The 20,434-nt window shown below is 47.9% G+C and overlaps 1 protein-coding gene across 1 annotated transcript in view; it reads right to left on the bottom strand.

Annotated features, from left to right (window-relative positions):
* The window catches only part of Tshz3 (teashirt zinc finger homeobox 3), a 69,588-nt gene extending 51,109 nt beyond the window's left edge, over positions 1 to 18,479 (bottom strand). Inside the window, exon 1 of the mRNA XM_046448181.2 lies at positions 18,325 to 18,479. Within this exon, the coding sequence (XP_046304137.1) occupies positions 18,325 to 18,364 (40 nt within the window). The 5' untranslated portion in view covers positions 18,365 to 18,479. The remainder of the gene's footprint in view (positions 1 to 18,324) is intronic.
* Positions 18,480 to 20,434: the final 1,955 nt, after the last annotated feature.

Here is a 20,434-nt window from a genome sequence, read left to right as displayed (position 1 = left end):
ACAACTCTTACCAAAAAATTAAAAAAAATATATATCTCTGAGCAGCTTCTCTGAGTGGACCTCAAGCTCCGCACCAGACTCGACTTTCATGTCTTCTGGAATACTCTCCTCTCTAGCAGGGCAGCTCTGAGCGAGCTGGCTGGTTGGCCTGGACCCAGAGCTACCAGCAGGGGCCTCGGGAGGCAGACTCCTTGCGGCTCCCCTCGGATGTTACAACTTGAGCCTAACCACTTCAGATGCCCAAGCCCCCGGCGCCGGCCCGTGAGTACCAGGAGGAGGCCAGCGGGTCTCAGCACCTGGCCTACCCAAGGGCGTCCCCTCCCTCCAGCATCATCCCTATGTAATTTTTCAGTTCCTTCCTTTCCTCTCCACCACCTCCCACCTTAATAGCAAGAGGGGATGGGGAGGGGAAAGAAAATGAAGGTTGTCGCCATGCTGTGTGGTCCACAGATCCCTTCAAACTGGAAACAGCAATGAGCTTTCTAACAAGGAGCCAAACTCCATTTAAAACTGGGGGCGAAATATCGAACTCCCAGTAATCAGGGAGCAGCCCAGGTTGGGGAAGCTGAGCCCAAACACAGATGGGGGTGCTGTGGGAAAGGCTTTCCCACCCACTCCTGTGGGCAGGGATGCAGCGCCGTCCAGAGAGGGTGGCCATGGGACCCTCAGCATCAGCATGCTCACCTGACTATCTGGTGGCATGGGTGACACACAGACACATCCCCAGCCACCATGGCAGCAGGAGGATAACAGGAAATGTGGGACCTGCCAGAGATGGGTTTCCTGAAACTCCCTACACCAGAGCTGCCCTGCCCAACAGCAAAACTGAGAACCTCCCAAAGGGCTCCCGGCTCCCTTTCTCCCACAGATTCAAGGAGAATAACAGCACATGCACATCTACCCTCAGTGAGACAGCCTGGACCTTGCAAGGTTCCTGCAGGGGACGTGGTCAGAGCCATTGTCAGCCTTCCCGACTCACCTGCACTGGAACTTTAGAAAAACAAGTCTGCAAAATCACCCCACAGTCAGCCACATTTATTATCTATTTTTGGTGCACCGATGAATTAAAAGGGGGCATTAATTTTCTTTTTTTAGCTTGAAATAGCTCACTTAACATTTTTTGTTGTTTTTTTGTCACTGGTGTTTCAGGTCTGCATAAATTGCTATTATTTCTTTAAATTAATCTGCATTTATATGAATACCAGCACAGGCATGGTAATAATGGTACCCAGTGGATGTGGCTAAAATGTGCCACGTAACTTTGCAGCTGCAGCTCTGCTCCGCTTGCCGTGCTGTGTCATAACGAAGGGAAGAAGTAAAACCCTCTCGTGAAGATGCATTTTTCTGGAAATGTCATGGATACACAGAGAGGAGAAAACTACATATAGTTGCAAGGAAGCCGGTGGCTGCATTAGCTGTCTCACTGCGGCCAAGTGTGCTGTGCACCGAATGTCTACCAACTGCCACCTACCGTGGTGTTGGAGCTGTCTGGTCAAGCCGTGACAGTCTATTGATTTTAATAGAACGTCCATTTTATGTTTCCACACCAGAGCATGCTGTACCTTTACGAGGAGGGGTGGCTGTTTCTAAGGGCAGAGTGGCCAGGTTCCTGCACAGCCTGCTTCCCCAACTGCAGAAGCTGCCACCTCTCCAGGGCAATTTTTGTCCGGCAGGGGCAACCGCCAGGAAAAAGATGAAGTACATGAAGGAAAAGTCCTCCATGAAACAAAGGGTGTTCCCTGCTCCCCCTTTCATTTTCCCCTCTGTAGTCAAGTCTCCAAAAAGGAATGTTTCCAAACATGACAATGTACAGAACCGCTGGCGGAGGGCAAAATTATCCTCCCCTGCTAAGACCCTTAGTCATATTATAGTCAAAACATTGGGTGATCCCCCTTGTCTCTTCTGTTGTCAATGAGGAGGTGTGCTCTGTGCCTCCTGACAATACAATCATCACAAACTTTATTATTACATCTGGAATTTCATGATATGCTTAGTAATTGATTACAGAGACACAGCCCAGAATGCTGCTCCCCCACGCTCGACCACAATTCCAGTAACCTAACTGCTTAATACTCCTGGAATGTATAAACAGTGTTAACAGCTGCACTCCCCACCCTGACATGGCAGAAGGAACCAACAGGCAAGCGGGCTCTGAGAGGTGAAGACGATTTTCATTTACTGAATAAAAGGTCGTCACGGGATGTAAATAGAGATCGCATTTTTCAGAGTGATGATGACAGATTACCCATAATCAGATTTTATTTGGGGGCTCACCTACCTACTAAGGTTATCAGCTGCATTTGGGAACTGAGATCTGTAACAAAGTTTGCACAGAGCCATCACCCATCGATACTTACTTTCGATTTGATGGGAACAGCAGTTTAGCAAACTATAATTAGAGGCTTATTAAAGCGCTCCCCAGCTCCGGATTTCTAATTTCATGGACACCACGACAGGGATGTAAGGTAAAGCAGAGAAAAAGTCGTGTTGGGCCAGAAATGCAGTGAGATTGGCTGAAGCACTTACTATCTCATAGGAGAAAAGACAGGCGAAATAAACCAGGGCTGAAGCCACACTGAAGGGTCGCAGGCGTTGCAGCCAAAGTAAGTTGGAGTGGAGACCACACCTGCTCCCTCCCACTCTCATTCACAGGGGGCCAAGAGCAATGCAGCTGCCCTCCCCAACACCAACCAGAATCAGGAAGCTGCCCAAGGTATGGGAGCCCACCTCCCAGAATGCCCACCTAAGCCCCCTGCTCAGACATGCCTGATCAGCTCTGGTGCCTAGGCTCTCTTTCCTGAAACCAGTTCATTTGTAATAGCCAGACCCATCACAGAACAGGACTTTGATCAGTTTTTCAACCCTTACACCATCGTATCTTCTTCAAGCAAAATAGTCCACTTCACCAGGAAATCCTCTATCCCAGCATGCAGTGCAGCCCAGCTCTCCAGGCAAACCCACCTCAAACCTCCAATCAAGCACCACTGATCATCCTGTTTGTAATGAAAAACAAACAAAACGCAAGCCTGTGACTTCCTCCACTTGAGCCCACAACCACCCCCATAGCTGGGCAGAGGGTCCAAAGAGCGGAGTATGTGTCCAAGAGCTACCTGGAGATGCCACATCTAAGGTCACCCAGGGACCACCTAGACCAGCCCGGCCCCATTCACCTTGGCCAGAGAGACCCTGTTAAAAATGGCCCTGCTATCCACCTCAGCCAGGTTCTCGCACGAACGCTAATAAGCACTTGTTTGTTGAAATGAAAAATCATTACCAGAGAACACGTCAAGTAATGAAAGATGTTTTCCTCGGAGAAATGTTAAATACTTCACTTCTTTCACAAGGAGCCAGTACATGTGTTTCCAAATAATACCTTTCTGCCTCCCCACCCACACTTCATCAGGCTCTGCGGCTCCAGGACCCAACGTGAACAAGCTTGTGTTGCACGGCCCTCTGAACCAAGAACACGCTGTTATTTTATTTATTTTCCTTTGCCCAGTAGACTCCGTGTTTGTTCTATTACTTATTCACCTAACCATCTCAGTAGGAACCTCAGTCACGTACCAGAGGCCTTGCTGCCTTTACTATTTTATACAGAAAAGCAAGAGAAAATAACACCACCGCAGCCTCATATATTACACCGACATAGTATTCACTAACTAATATATATGAAAGAGCCATTTCATACAAGCCCAGAGCAAAAACAAAGGCAGGAAATGGAATGTCTCGAAAGGGGAGCCCTTCACCACGGGAAAGCCATGGTAACTCCATCTTCTCCTCCAGCGAATGTGAATCCTCGCCCCTTTCAAAGGCGTTTCCTTGGGCAGGTGAGTAATAAGTACTGCATCTTAGGTGGGCCGAGGTCTTTTAAGTGGTTCAAAATGTCTTCACCTACAGGGAGTCACACTGCTTAATTTGAGCTTCCTTTCTCTCGCATCCTAAGGCTTTGGGCAGAGCCAGTGGGGTAGGGCGGGGGGGGGGGGGGGGAGGCAGCTTGCTTTGAGTCTATGGCAGCTGAGTTAGGAAAATCCAGGACTTCCAAGGAACCTTGTCTCAACAAACTAAAAGAGGGAAATGGATGACACTTATATGAAATCCTCAAATGGCAAGTGGACACGGGGTCAAGGGAGTATTGGGTTTGCTCACAGTGGCTCTATCCCACTATACCCCCTTCAGATACAGGAGGCCCCCGCTGAGTTCCCCTCCCTTGTCCTAGAAACCATAATCCAGGGACAGAGCGGCTGCAATCCTGGTCAGAACACAAATTCAGAACCCAGACTCCTCTGAAGACGACCAAGGCGTCCCTCCCTCCTGGGTCACCCCTTCCCCTCTCCTCTCCATCATTTCATGGGTCACTTAAGCAGGTATCAGGGATCACCTGGGAGAACAAGGAACATCAGATCCCAATGCAGCTCCAGAAAAAAATGATCCGCAGAAGCTTCTCAGAACTTGAAGACTTTCCCTTTCTTTGTTTTGTTTGCCTTTTTTTTTCCCCCCCAAGGGAAGCAAATTTCAATCTCATTTCACTAGCATTAAAGGTTGACGCTCTTTATATGTGAATTCATAAATCTACCATAAAATGAATCCAGGGAACTTTCTTCTTTTGCCCTTCCCTGATGAACCTCCACATTTTGGAACTGCTCTGCCTGACATTAGGCAGTATGCTTTCTCAGCAATTACTAGGAAAGGGGAGATGACAGAACTATGGGAATTGCTCTTCAAGGGCTGAGATGAACTGTCCCCATGGTCCACCTCAAAACAGCAAGGTCTAATGGGGGACAGGAGGGCCCAGGCCATCCAATGAAGCTCTCCACCCCCACCAGGCGTCCATTGGGATCTTTGGCATGCCCGCAGCACAGCCCCTGCTTGGTTAAGAACAGACATTGCTCCAGAAAACACCAAAATTCAAGGACAACCAATAAGTCAAAAAAAAATGCAGATATTCAGGTATCTCCCAGCTGACTTGTGAGGTCAGAAGGCCATCAAGGACACTCTGGCTCCAGAACCCTAGGAGTCACTTGAAGTCAAATTCACTAATTTTCCTGGCGATCAAGTTCTGATTAGGAACAATTCCTCCAACTACCTGAGCAGGTAAGTCCTCCGAGAGGGCTTGATTATAGGTGTCTCTCTTTCTCTCTCACCTCAAGGCCAGGGCTGTATCAGCCACAGTGGGTTTCAAGTGTAAAACGAGAAGAAGAGGTGGATGACACCTTCAGAGGTGTAATGGTAGCACACTCCCTCGGGACTCAGGGTAATGAATTCCCAATGTCAATGTGTGTAGAGAGTTGGAGGATGGAGGCCCTAGTGCTCTGATCTGGTGCACCCTGAAAACAGTGTCCCAGCTGAAAAAAAAAAAAAAAAAAAAAGTGTTGCTTTCTTCCTCCGCATGAATTCTAATATTCAAGCCTTTTTTCCTCCTGCTAATTTTAGAAGTCCTGCTATTCTTTGGGAGGAGAATGGTGTGAAAATCAAGCATAGTATCCAAAAATAAAAGAGTAGATCTGTTTCAGGGTTTGCAGCATATTTAACTGAAAAGCAACTCGAGATATGCCACTTTCTATCTCGTCTTTAATACGTTTTCCAATTCCTCCAGAATATTTTAGCTTCAGAAAGAGCAAGAATGAACTTCCTAGTCTATGAATATATTTCTGAGGGTAAAATGGGCACCTAAAATCATCCCTAGACCACGATACTGGGTTTTTGGGGTTATCACTTTTTAGATGCGACTCTCGAAGACGCCTTTTTTGGGCCACGCCAAGATGAATTCTAAATTTTCCTTCAGGTCCAGGTAGGTTTGAAGCAGCTGAAAGGATACAGAGCTTGCTCTGTGGACCCTGAAGGTGGACATCACAGTACATCTTCCAATCCTCCCACCTCCATTTAAAAAAAAAAAAAAAAAATCCTGTCATTTAAGGAGCTCAGTCCTTTCAGACCCACTGGAACGGTAGGAAGACATCTGATCCTGGTTAGTAGAGGCCCACTCTGATTCTTTGGGGTCTGAGTAACTGAACAAGATGGCAGAGGAGCAGAAAAAACAGACATGGGTCCCTGGTGACTACCTGGAGACCCTGGTGGCACCTTCTCACCAACCACAGAATCAGAGATTTGCCAACAGAAAGTTGGAGTCTGTCTGTGTCAAGCCCTTCATGCAAACAATAAATATTACTTCTGCTCATAATCGGACTTTTCTCCAGTATCGTCTTTGAATGTTGAACCTTTTTCAATTAATTAAAAACTATGCACTGCAGAGTGCATATTTTATCAGCCCTCAGCTGCTTAAGTGTCTAGAAAAGACCAGGCAGTTTTTCTTTCTTTCTTTCTTTCTTCTTCTTCTTCTTTTTTTTTTTTTTCAGGCAACCCAGAGCAAGTACTTGCAAGGGTCATATCTTTTTAATTATCTTTTCTCTCTTTGATTAATTATTCCGTCTGACAATAGCGTGTTTCTAATGCTATTCACCTGCCTTTGATGATTGACAACTTTTCTGTCTGATTCAGAGCAAACAGCTGCTGCCACAATCTCCTAGCAACCCGGGTGTGATGGATGAGCCCCCAAGATGGATGGCTGCAATAAATCATGTCTCCAGCCATAAAACTGAGAAAAGGGGATAAGAAGAAAAGCGAACAAAAAACAAAACAAGGTTTCTTCCCATGAGTGCACTCAGTTCCTTACCAATTATACCTGAAATGGACTTTGCACCTATTAATAGGAAAGTTTTTCTAATCAGTAAAAAATGGGAGGATGCCATTTGTATCAAAGGTGTTTACAATTGTTCCTGCAAATTGGCACTTGTACTCCAATTACTTCCAACACTGCCCAAGTGCAAGGGGAGATGATCAAAGTTTTGTCTTCTTCTATGAAGTCTCAGCAAGGAACAATATCATCTTTTTATAGCTGGGTGCAATTTCAGGCACCAACAAAGGACACAAATCTGATTCTACCCGATGTTTGGCAGCAGCTGGTCAACCCCCAAAGTGAATCCTAAGTCATCCTTGTGTGCAGTGCAGTGTCACATTGCTAATAAAGTTATTTCAAAATACATACAAAGTTTACTGGAGTTGGCAAGTGAACAGGCAGCACTTCCATTTCCTTGCCGCTCAGGCAGATAGCAGTCCTTTTATATGTCAGGGAAAAGTTTGCCCTAGAAGCCTCAAGATACATTCAGCTCTTGCACAAATTCTAGATTGTCATTTCTTTAGATAAAAAACTACACCAATCTAACTTTCTGTTCCATCATTTTTAAAAAATTAATGTCCACACTATAAGTCATACAAGACGCCTTAAATTTAATTAGCAAACCCAAATAAAGTCACATATTTAATAGAATCCCTGACAATTGAATTTGCACTATCAGGGCTCTTTGGGTGGAGGAGAAGGAGCAGGGAGGCCAGCAGAGTTCCTGTTTTCCTTTTTCCACCAGGGAGCCAGGCAGCAAGGCCTCAGAAGCAAAAGAGGTATAAAGGCCAGCCCTCTCTGAGGAGCCTAGCTCTCAGCAGCTGGGGGCTCCAGGCATAAGCCAGCCTGCGTCCCTAAGTACTTCCAGTAGGTGGGGGTGTCCTGGTGCACAGAGCACAGGGGTGCAAAAGAACAAGAAGTGATTAACTGGCAGGGCCTGGAAACAGCTGTCCACATCAGTCCTGGTGGGGGTTAGTGGGGGCCCAGCTGCGGAGAAGAGTGCAGACCCAAAGGGGAAGAGGCTGCTGGGATAGGGGCAGGGAGCCGCAAAAGATCATTTTTTATCTGAAATATTCCTGAGATGTGGAAGTCTACGTTTCTTCATTCTCACACTACTAACCAAGCCAACCAATATTTTTTTTAAGTTATATTGTGCTAAGCTTTTCGGATAGATTTTTTTTTTTTTAAAACATGACACAGAGTTTAAAAAATCAGACAAGGGTTCTGGCTTCAGCAACTACAGCTCTGTTTATATTTTAATGTTTCGTACGTGACTGCCTTTATGAAGGAAGAAAGAGAGTAAAAAAGTTGTCTGTTAGCTTTAGGGTAAATCACAGACACTTCTTTTTTCCCTGTGTCCTTGGAAATTATTCAAAATTAAGACCTCTCCACTCCCGCCTTTTTTGAGGGGTGATGTGTGGGGGGGTCCTCCCTATTATAAATGGAAGGACTTGTGTCTGGTCGGCAGCAATGAGAATCCAAGGCCAATCGATGGAAACACACACACACACACATGCACACACACGCGCGCGCGCACACACACACACACACAGGCCCCTACCCTGCCCCGGCTGGTCCAACTCTCAAGTTACAGGTTTACACGGCAAGTCTAAATAATATTCAAAATGATAAATGGCACCCTAAGCCCGGCATCCACCATCAATCTTTTTTTAAGGAACATCCATCTTCAATAACGCACGTTTGAATCATCTGAAGCCAGGAGCCCTGAGATTCATTTATACCACCTCTCACAAGCCAGGCTGGCTTGAATGATACCTGTCAACCTGCTTTATTTTTTTTCTCCTTGCTTCCCTGGATTAAAGGGGGGGAAAAAAAAGAAGGAAAAAGAGAAAAGGAAAATAGGAAAGGGGGAGTAGGAGAGGATCAGAGGCTGAACAGTGTGGTTTAGCAGATAATATTGAAAGAACATAACCTCTTTTCCGCGCCTCTGCCAATCTCGAGCCTGCCACGCCACACACCCGACAGCCATCCACGAAGCAGGCTCTGGCTCTCGCCTCCCTGCTCCCCTGCCTCCCTTCTCTCCTCCCTCTCCCTCTCGCCAAATCAGCAGTGCTTTCTCTGCAAGCCACACTGTACTGTACGGGGAGGAGGAGACAGCATCCTTCGGAACTGGGCTTCCCTCCCCTCCCTGTTGTCTGGCCGGGGCCCATATGATAAATGACATATGTCATTCTGTCAGGAGGGAAGGGTGGGTCAGTGATGTATGACTCCGCTGAAAAGGAAATCGACTGTTTGGCATGGTGCGGCTCTTCTCCACCAGGATTTAGTTTCAGAACTCTGAAATGAATTCTCCGACGTTTCAAGTGCATACTTAGGGCAGGCTGCAGGGAGGCCTGGGGAAATCGTACTTTATCCTCCCCCTGCCCTTCCAATGGCAAAGGGAAAAAAAAAAAAAAAAACCTAAAACAGATTCTGCCACTGGATAGCTGCAAAAGGCCACGCGTGTGTCAACGTCCCCAGCAGTCACACACCAGGGGTTATTAAAAATGTGACTTCAAAAAAAAGAAAGAAAGAAATGAAGTGGAGTAAGGTTAGTCCTTTTATTTATTTATTTTTTAATGGCAAAGGGCTGACACAAAAGCAAGATAAAAATTAGCATGTTTGAAGTAATCGTCCCGCAGCTTGACATCTGCATAGTAAATTTTAAAGGAAAAAAAATGTGTCAGACAGCCATGAGCCGCTTCGCCCTCCCCCCTTTCATTAGCTCACTGCCAGGGTGGCACTACTGAACCTCATTACGGCGAGAGGATTTATGAAGCTGAACCCAATGGCAAAGAAAAGGCATCTGTCAATAATTGTAGGGAGCTGCACTCACAGCTTTGAAATCTCATTAAGTATGCAGTTATCAGGCATAAAGATCAAAAACATTACTCAACTCCGACAGAATCTTATGGAGGAACATTAATTAGCAACAGGCCTACAGTACAAAAAAAAAAAAGAAAAGAAAAGAAAAGAAAAAAAAAAAAACACAGACTTCCTCTCACACCTGCCCAACCCACAAACCTAAAGCAACACTCCCCCTCCCGCCCGAAAAAAAATAATTCCCGGCATCTGAGACTGATCAAGAACATGAAACAAGAGAGACACACACAGAAAAGGGGAGAGGGAGGGAAGGGGTGGGCGGCAGGCAGGGAGGGGAGAGGGAGGGCGGGGAACTTCGGTTGAGAAAGGCTTGGCGGTGAGGAGAGAAAAGGAAGAAGCTGTCAAACTTGAGAAGGATGTCAGCGCTGGCCCTGATTACAGGGGCCTATGGAGTTCTCAGACCTTTTATCATCCTCCCCATCAAAACCAGCCTGGGAGTCACTCCTGTGGACCAGTAGCTGCCGGTCTGCAGCCCAGGCCAGGGCCCAGATCAAGGACCCTCCCCTGAGGCCCCTGCCTACCTGGCAGGCAGGAGACCACACCTGCTCAAGGCCCAGGAGAAGGATCCACTGCCCCTGGCCAGGTCTGCACCCAGCCACTAGGGTCAACAGCAAGACATAGGCCAGGGAATATCTGCCTACCTTAGCACACCTTTTCCTTCCTCCCAGGAGATTTCAGCATTCCCTTCTCACACGCCCCCTCTCTTAGTTTTATCCTCTCTATGATCACTTAAAACATACCAAAAAATACAGTGTAGATGTGGGGAATCAGCACAGAACAGGCCATGAGAACTCTGTAACACCCTATCATTAGAGGGTACAGCAAAGTTTGTGTGTCCACAGATCCAGAACCAGACTCTCCAAGTGGAGAAAATTAAATATTAAGTTTCCTGTCCCACCACATCCCCACCTCTTGCAAGCTGCACTGGTTTAAAAAAGATTTACATGAATTCAGAAAATCCTAAGAGCATTGTGCACTTGGGTCTCAGGCAAACTTCCTCCAAGCCCTGCGGAAATTATGGGTCCACGATGGTTGTACCAAAGATGGGGGCATGGGTGGTGAGGTGGGGTCTCAAACATCATTCAGATTTCAGTACACCAGATCACATCAGCCAATGCTGTGGGATGTCAAGCAACAGTTAGGAACTATCCTCCATCTCCCCAATGAAATGTGCAGGAAAATAAAAAGCAAATATTCTACATTTTATTTCCCTTACTGCACTCTTATAGAAAGGTGGCCTTCTCTGCTTACCCATTAGCACATGCCGGCATGCTTTCCCTCTCTTATACACATATACCCAGGGCGCTTCCCATAATCCCACGCCATGAGAAAACCTACTGAACAGCACCCCCTGTGATCTGAACCCTGTGATCATTCTCCTAGCTCATCACTCCTTCCTTTGCCACACTCTCTCCTCATGCCATGGCCACTTCTGCAGCGTTTACCTCTCTTATCCACAGAAGACAAAACCTTTTCTTAATTAGCCACATCTTTAAGGAAACGGGCATTAAGATTCCTAGGCAACCAGCTTGGAGATCCCTCCAAGCCAAGGCCCATCCTTTCCAATAAATGCCTCTCCTTTGGAATATCAATTAACCTAGCTCAGATAAATTGTCACCTATGACCAAAAATAGTCTGGAACACTTGTCTATAAACGAGGCTTGGCGAGAAGGGATTTTAGCAGTAGTATTACAATAAGGTGTTTATATTTTTTTATGTGCTTACCATATTACCTTTATTATGTGTAACATCAAAGTGATTATAGCAATTACATCTAACAGAATTAATTACAGAACTTCCCATCATTCCAGGATACATAATGCATTAGAGGTAAGCCAAAGAAAGAAAACATCTTGATTGTAGTAACTATTGTTGGTATGTATTTTCTCCAGCAGCGAGCGAAGCCAAGCCAGCGGCTGCTTCCAGAGCAATGGAAACTAAGAGTAGGAAATGAGGTATGTTTTCTTAAAATGAAGTAACGCTTTTGCTTAATAATATGTTGGCGTTAGTGGACATATAAAATCAATTTAATTTTTTTAAGTGTAAATCTTTAAAAGGTGCTGGTTAATCCACCCAACCAATGTTACTACATAAAGGAGAAAGCACATGGGTGAAAGACTTACAAGTCTTTACGTATGCAAAATAAATTCACTCAAGGCTTCATTAATATTAATTTAAATTCAAAACCCATTTACATTAAATTGTTCATTAAAAATTGCCTATTTTATGCAACATGCATTTCTCAAAGAACTCAGAGGAAACTGAATACATAGGACTAGATTTAATGATGGGGACGGAAAATCAAAAGTAAATGAATTTGAGTCACTGCACGTATATTACCAAACAGCCCTTTGCTCTCCATTAAAGATGGGCTCCAGTTTGGGAAAGAAACAAGCATGCAGAGTATTTTGTTTTCTGCTACTACAAACTTGTGAACATGACCTTCTGGCCTACCACAGAGGAAAGAAGAGGAGAAAAGAAAAGAAGAGAGGGCGGGGCAGGGAGGGGTACTGGTAGAATGGAGGAGTCAGCCAACTCCAAACTGGAATTGGGAAGAAATCAGGTGTCCTACACCTTGGAATCCGACTGGACTCAGAATGGGTTGAGAGTTAGGCTTGTGTTTTAAAAATGCACATTAGTTGACATTTGCCAGTGTCCATCTTGGTCTAGAATTAATAGTTTCTCTCTCCCCTATACTCCGCCCTCTGCAATCCTTTATTCTCAAAGCCTGGAGACCAGGAATTTGATGACAAGGAGTTGGTAAGAACCTTGCTTTGGTACCCAGCCTCCCGAAGACAATCTGAACTTACCCTGTTTTCCCAACAGCTGTTCTGGATGAAGAAAGCACAGTCATAATTAATAACATGTGTCCTGACAGTATGAATTAATAATTTATCATTAAGCCCAAACAAACTTAAATTATTCTTCAAGAGCCACACCTCTGCATAGCTGAGAAAATAAGGTAGAGAGATGGTCAAAAAGTCCAGGTAATGTGACCTTTTACGAAATCCCTTTCCCCCCCCTCAATACATCTCATGAGTTATTCTGGCTGAAATAGTGAAATAATTTACAGAATTGGAAGTAATTAAACCCAAGAATCTAAACGCTGATCAAACGAAGTATATGTACTAGAAATGTCTTCTTTTTTAAATGGGGCTTATAAAATATTCAATATTTGGTCAAGGACACTAACTAATCTTTCTAATAAAGATTCCTAAACCTAGAGTATGTCAGTTGTTCAGTCAAGAGATCAGAAGCAGATTACATCCTATTATTGTCTTTAAAAAAAATATTTCCAAAAAATGCACAGCATTATGTTAGTCACGAACAGTGACCTAAATTTTTAAGTCCACATCTAACGTAAATTTTTACAAATGTTGCAAAAGGAAGGAAAGCTACCAAGTCTACATATCCATTCCTTAAATTCAGTAAGGGAAAAAAAATATCTAGAAATGGAGGAAAAAATATTCATAGCTATTGTTTAGTAGGATTTAAAAATTAATTTAATGACTAACTGCAAATACTGGAAACTAGAATTAATCTGTCTGGATTTTTTTTAAAAAGGCTTACAGACATTTAAATGCATGTATCAGGACACTTTATCAACCTAACATAAAATTGTCATCTTATCTTATTATATGACTATTTTATGCATGTGTCAAAGAATTTAAAAATGACTGCCTGTCTATTGAGTCTAATTACAACTGCACATTATCTGTCTGGATGTACCAGTCCATATCATTGTTACCAAATACAATATATTGTATTCACCTTTCATTTTTAACTTCAGACAGAGAAACCACAATTTGGAGTATAACTAAAACACACACACACACACACAGAGAGAGAGAGAGAGAGAGAGAGAGAGAACACCTGAGAGAGTTCTGAGTAAACGAAACCACTGTTCTGTTCTGCCCTGTCTCCCCCCATGGGCTGTGGGGTGACATCTAGGAGTGTGAAAAGCACCTTAGTTCTAAGGCTGATCTATTTAACTGAGTTGCATGCTAACATAGAAGGGTAGACCATGCCTTACTTTTTATTATTATTATTATTTTGCTATAAGACCAAAGCTATTTGCATAGTTGTCCAGTGACAGGCAGGAGTAGAAATGGGTCAGCAAGACCCACTAGCTGCACTTGGAGTAACTGAACTGCTGGCATTATGGGGGATTAAATGTGCTGTGGCACACCAGGACCGGAGACTTCCAACAATTCCTCTGCGTTCCTGCCTGAGCAGCAGCCTCTGCCCTGGCCTCACTTGGCCATGACTTGTGTAAAAGGAAAACACCCCAAAGGGCCCAGGCACTGTGCCCTCCAGGTGATCCTTCTCCTTCCACAAATCCCAGATGTAGAGGGCGGGGTGAAGGACCGGTTTTAATGTCATGAACTCACCTGGGTTTCACGGCATTTCCCACGGCCCTGAACAGTCACCTTTCATTCTAATCACTTTACAAAACAATCTTTAGTAAAAAAGAGGGAAAATGCAGACTTGTGAGGCAATTTGGGGAATAAGTGCTGATACATCAGTTATTGACTATCTCTCTCCCGTTTATGAGCGCGCTCAAGGCAAAACTGAGAACAAAATGACAACATCAACCGCTCACAATCAAGTGTGGCCCTGGAGAGCACTGAAGCCCTCACTGACAGTTGTCAAGATAATGGGGGCACAGCAGCTGATTCTGGAAGATTCTCTTCCCCATGTGGAAGGCCGCAGGATTATCCTCGCCTCCTAGCCCCTTTGTTTTTTGCCTTCATCTTTTTTATTTTCCTTTTTAAAATTCTGCATTGCTCCCCTTGTTTCAGAGGAAATAAGGTTGGGGGTGGGTGTCACAGATCAGCCAAAGCCAGTATTTTGCTACCCTGCTACAGAGAAGACTACCTGTCCAAAGAAAAAATATGTGGTGGGTTTGAGAGCAAATAAATCCCAAGGCTGATGCTGAAATGCACTCCTGAATGCTCCAGGGGCTTCCAAGGGAGAAGGAAAAAGCTCCTCTCTAGAGCAGCCTGGACTCAGCCTGGGAAGGCATGGACTGGGCACTGCCAGGTGAGCCATCTCCTAGGCTTAGCCCTGTCCACTGGCAATGTGAAAGCCCCTCTGCATATCCCAGGGGACCTTCAGTGTTCTAATACCAACAGATCCTAAGCAGATCCAAGTCCCTTTAATAAAAGTCAACATACTTGAATGTTTCCCCTCAATGTCACCACCTAAGAAGTCCACAAAAGATTTCTCCTTTACAACGAAAAAGCCTCAAATGGCCAGTGGCAAGTTGTGGTTCCTTGAGGATTTTTCTTTTTTTCTTTTTTGTAGGCAATGGCCTGCTGATTTCACGTTTCCTCCAGAAAATGTATACGAATGAATAAAATATTATCTGCTACTAGGTATTACTTTAAATTTTTTGTTGGCATTTTAGAAAATACTTGATTAAAGACAAACACTACAAATAGGAGAGGATCATATTTTAAGCAAAGGATAATGGTCATTTTGCTTAAAAGACACTGGCCTTTGCTAACCCTGCTTCTCTAAGCTTCTACAGGCGGCAACATCTGCCCAGCACAAATGCACTGCCCTTTGAAATTACACGCCTGAAGAAAGGAAACTCCTGTCCAGGTTTCTCCTCTGCAGGTAAAGAAATCTCTCTCTCTCAGAAAAGACACTAGACTTTGCATAATTTCTATTAAAAAAAAAAAACTAAACTACAGAAATACATCTTTTCAGGGATTCTTGGGAGCCTATTCCGGCCTTCCAGAGAGCAGTGTTACATTTGGCCTAAATATAAAGATTGTGTGCACCTGTGTGCTATGTCTGCAAGCTCTACCCAGCTCTCGGCCCTTTGTGGTTGTTATTCTACCCCAGACCATTAAAAGGGCCCTAATTCCTATGACATGATTATCCAGGTACCAAAGCCCATTTGTCACCTGCAGCAGAAAATTGAGTTAATGCACAACTAAAGGCAGCCAGGACTGTGTAATATCAACTTGATTACATCAAACTAGCTGCAAACCTAATTCTGCTGGATGACACTGCGTCGAGCTTGTCATCTCCAATCATTAAAGCTGTCAGGAATCCATCAGGTTTACAGCTAATTAGGTGAACACTAATGAAGCTGGCAAAACAACTTTTCTTTTTTTATGGCTGAGCGGACCTTTCAGTTTGGAGGGGAAAAAAAATTCTCGAGTATTCTCAAGGTTGCTGGGGACTGGATTTCCAGTTACCAATCAGCAGACATCTTTCTTTTTCCCACTCTCTATCAGTACAAAGCAATCAATTTGTCATCACTCTCAGTATGCCACAAAAGCAGGCAGGAACCTTATAACTTGCAGCTGTGAGAACTGAAAAAGGAGGGAAAAAAATGGGAAGTTTCTTGTCCTTGTCCATCCAAACAAACAAACAGCAACAAAAAAGAAAAATCCTCACACAGTTCACTTATTGGCCTGTGTATACTTATCGCCAGCCTAATGTGGAAGGTTTTTTTTTTTTTTTTTTTCCCTCTCCACTCTTCTTAAATAAGTAGCCCTTCAGTCATTCTCCACCCCCTCCTCCACAGGTCCATTAGGCAGAGGCATTCTGATAAAGTAAATCCAAAACCAGGGTATGGGAAAGAAAGAAACCACTCACGCTGCCAACTTCTGATTGACCATTAAGCTATTGATGAATGTGCCTGTCAGGAGAGAGACAATTAAATCAAATATGAAACAAAGTCGTTTTGACGGGTCATTTTGATAGAGCAAAACCATTCTTCCATCTCCTATTAGTCGTGCAGTCAAGTTTTTATATAATGAATTTTTCTTAACTGACCTGAGATTTCCTGGCTGGCTTTTTAAAAGGTGCAAAAAGGTTAGTGAACAGGTTGCTTTGAAAAAAAATTAAAATAAAAACAATAGTACGTTCTCCCCTTCTCTAATAATTTCAGAAGAAAGTTATCAAATAAGGAGTCTCGGATGGGCAATGTGGAACCAAAAAGATGAACTGTAGAGAGTTCGAAACCAAATGTGAAGATGTAATCACATATGGTTCATTTAATTGAGGCACTCAGATACCTTAAAATGTGTATCCAAAAACGAAATAAAAAAATCTCAAAAACTGGAAAAAGCCCAAGGCATTCCTACTACCCAACTTTGTGAAGGATTCCTCCAAAGTTTTAGAGTTTATTTTGGGTAGATAAGCTCATTGCTTGAGCTTGGAATTTAAAGTGGAAGGTAGGATGAGCAAGAAGCATCAGTGAGGTGAGCTGGGAGGTCACACTCTCCCTACAAGCACTACTGGAATTTTCAAACTTTCTAAATTTGGGCAACATTGAGGACAGAAAGCAAAACCTACATTATATGCACCAAACCAACTCTGTTTTCTCCTAAGATTTTCTTAAGACATTGACAGGCAAGTACATTTTCTGGGAGAAGAAAAAAACATCATTCCCTCTCTGTGACCCTGTGTAAAGAAACTGGAGTCCTGAGTGCAGCCAACGTGGGAGCTCCAGGGGCTGTGCCCGCTGGCCTGATGGAAATCATCATCACCAGAACCACCATGAGTAAGACCAGCACTCAGAGTACCTATGCCCTGACCCTTCTCTCTGCCCTCCCCTCTTCCATCAAAAGAGAAGTGAAAGGAAAGAAAAGAAAAGAAGTGAACCCCTAGGTAACCTTCTCCTTCAGGCAGCATCTAAACCACTGCACATCAGAGTGTTACTCATATCAAAATACATCACGTCCATATGTGGTCTTCTCGCAATCCGCCCCCAAATCCCCGAAGTTGCACTGACAGGGCCCTCCTGACGTCACAGAGCTTGGCCTCACTATTGCAAGTGATTTACTGATGTTTATTGGGAATGAATAGATCAAAGGCAGCAGCATGACGGGCGATCAATCAGTCATCAAATCAAGGGTGGCAAAGGGCCAGAAACCCTCCTTCCAGGCAACATGCCCCAACCAACATTATTGCAAAATAATGTTACGTGTGTGGGTTTTGTTTTGCTTTCAATGATGCTTGTTTCCAGAAAAGAAAAGAAAAATCAGTTCAGTCTTAACAGGAGTTGACACTCCTGGCAAAAAAGGTGGGGGGGTGGGGGGAGTACTCAAACGTGTCCCAAAACTAAGTGTTCTGAGATGAGGGTAGGAAAAGCAGTGGAAGGAGGGGAGGGGGTAAAGGGACACAAACCGGAGTAGAGGAAATGCCAGCACTGAATACTGACTTGACAGTCATCTGACAATACCCAGACCCTGTGCGCTCTGGTTTTCCACCGCTGTGCCGGGTTTGGGCCCAATAAACGAAGAATCAATCGAATTAGCAGTAAGGTGGCCAAAGGGACACGCTCGCTCACTCGCTCTCAGTCTCTCTTTTGGCAGACACCGGGCAGTCCCCCGCCGGTCCGCCGCGGAAGACACCAAAGGTGTCCCAGGGAACTCAGGTGACCCCGCCCGCCCCCCACGGAAAGCGACAGACCAGGGCTCCTTCCTATCCGCTCTGCAGCCAGAGAGCGGGGGAGGCGCGGACCCATCTCCGCTCAGTTAGCCCGGAGCGCGGTCCCGAAGTGGATGCGAGCGGGAAGGGGGGCAGAGCGCAGCGGGGCATCTGGGGGGCGCCGGGTATCCGAGGCGGACGCACGCACCCAAAGAGAAAAGCAGCGAGCAAGCCGGGCGCCCGGAGTTACTCTGCGCCGGCAGTGGGAGAGAGGCAAGGAGTGAGGCGAGAAGCGGGGTTGCCGGCGGCTGGAGGCGCCGGGCGACGAGAGGAAGAGGAGGAAGAGAGGAGGAGGAAGGGGAAGCGGCTCGTACCTGCTGCGCGCCGGGGCGCCTGCTGCTTCCTCCTCGGCATGATGCTTCTCCAGCGACTGCCACAGCCGCCGCCGCCGCCGCTGCCGGGCTGAGGAGAGGGAGGGAGGGGCGGCGGGCCCGCGGGGGGGGCGAGGCGGGCCTGCTCTCAGCCTCCCCCCCGGAGAGCGGCCGCCCGCAGGATGCTGCTGCGCCCCGGCTCTCCGCGTCCCCCCCTCGCCGCGCTCCGCCGCGATCCCCGAACGTGCGGAGGGAAGAAGGAGGGCGGGCGAGGGAGGCGCGGGGAGGGAGGAGCACGGGGGGAGGAGGAGGCAGAGGAGGAGGTGGTGGTGGAGGAGGAGGAGGAGGACCGCGCTGCCGGCGGAATGGGAAGTTTGACAAATCGCTCCAGAGGCCGGAGGAGGAGGGGGCGGGGAGGAGCGGGCCCTGCCCCCCCCGCCCCGTCCCCAGACGAGGTGCGCGGGGTTCGGGGCTGGGGGGCGGGGAGAGGGGGAGAAGGCGGGCAGAGGGGTGGGAGGAGGAGCGCGGGAGCGGCCCCGGCGGGTCCTGCCCCGGCCCCCGCCCCCGGGCAGGGGGTCACCGCATCCGGGGGGGCGCGCAGCCGCCGCCGCGGCCCGGGGCTCGGCGGTCCAGTCTTCTGCCCGCGGCGCGGCTGGAGCGGCGGCGTCGGCAACAGGCAAGCTTAAAGGAAAAGGAGATGATCGTGTCACTCGCTTGCCCGCGGGGGCGCCGCGCCCCCGCCCCCAGCCCTGGGCCTGCCTAGGACCCCCACCCAGTCCAGGGACCGGGTGCCGCCCCTCCGCCTCCGCCCCGAGCGCACACACACGGGCGCGGCGCCAGCCCCGCGGAGCCCGTCCCGGGGCGCAAGCTACCCCCGCCCACCCCTCTTCTCCACCCGGGCCGCCCCCTGGCTGCCCCCAGCTGCTCCGCCCGGCCCGCACTCCTCTCCACCCACCGCGTCCAAAACCCACAGAAAGGTTCCTGGGCGCGGGCTCGCGCCCCCCGAAAATGCCAGGGCCCGCAGGCGGGCGCTGGCGCCCTCCAGGGAAGAGGCGGGTGCGGGCCGGAGTGGGTGGGGGCCGCCCTCAGGCCCCACGCCACCCGGGCTCCTCCCCTGGGACCCGCCGCTGCCACTTCCCCCTATTTTTTTTCCCCGGGCAAACTTTCCCGGGCCCGTCTCGGGGGGTCAGGGTGGGAGGGGGTGCCTCCAAGTTTCCTCTCCTGACTTTTGGATGATCACGGGCCCTCCACCCCGCCTCTCACCCCCTTGGACGCCGGGCCGCGCCCCCCACCCACGGCGCCGGCGGATCCCAGGGCGGGACGGAGGCGGGAGAACAAACTCGGGCTCCCTGGCCCATCCCCCGCCCCAGGGCGCCTCTGAGAGAGGGCCACCCTGCCGCGCCCGGCCTGCGGGCAGTTCTGGATGAAGGGGATTGATTATTGATTGGGTGATTGGGGTCGCTGAGGCTCCGGGCGGGCCCGGCCGGGAGACCGCGGGGAGGAGGAGCTGGGAGGGCTGCGTTGGTGGCAGGACGACGCGGGCTCACTTACGGGCGGCGAGGAGGGCGCGGGTGGGCTGGAGCTCATGCGGGCGACCCTCGGGCGGCGGCGGCGGCGGCGGCGGAGCGGGAGCCGGAGCCCGAGCGGCGCGGGCGGCGGCGCATCGATGCGCTGCGGGCTCGATTGCGTCTCCCTGGGCCAGCTCTCGGGCCGGGAATGGGGCGGCCGCGGCGGGGCCGGCTCCGGGCGCTCCCCGGCGACTGTGGCGGGGGTGCGGGGGCGGTCCCCAAGCCCACTGTCCCTGAGGCGGCACTATGCCTGGGCGTGTCGGCTGGGGGCTTGGCCCTCCCGCGGGCCGGGAGGCCGACAGTCCCGGCGAGGGCCGGCGACCCGCGACCCGGGACTGACTGAGCGCTCTGGGAGCTGCAAATCCCAACCTTCTTCCTTCCTTTTTTTTTTTTTTTTTCCTTATGTTTCTTTCTTTTTTAGTCTTTTTTCCCTTCTTTTTATGGCCTGCCTCTTTTTTATGTTTCTTTGTGATTGCTTTTGCAAGTTTGTTTTAAAAGTTCACAGCGTCCTTTCTTTTCTTTTAGACCAGGAGACCGTGATCTCA

Source organism: Marmota monax, unplaced genomic scaffold (assembly GCF_021218885.2).
Source record: "Marmota monax isolate L192 unplaced genomic scaffold, Marmota_monax_Labrador192_F-V1.1 WCK01_AAM20220418_F8-fsc00101, whole genome shotgun sequence".
In the NCBI taxonomy this organism is placed as follows: Eukaryota; Metazoa; Chordata; class Mammalia; order Rodentia; family Sciuridae; genus Marmota; species Marmota monax.
The sequence above is the reverse complement of the archived record's forward strand: the minus strand, read 5'-3'. Positions and strand labels throughout refer to the sequence as shown.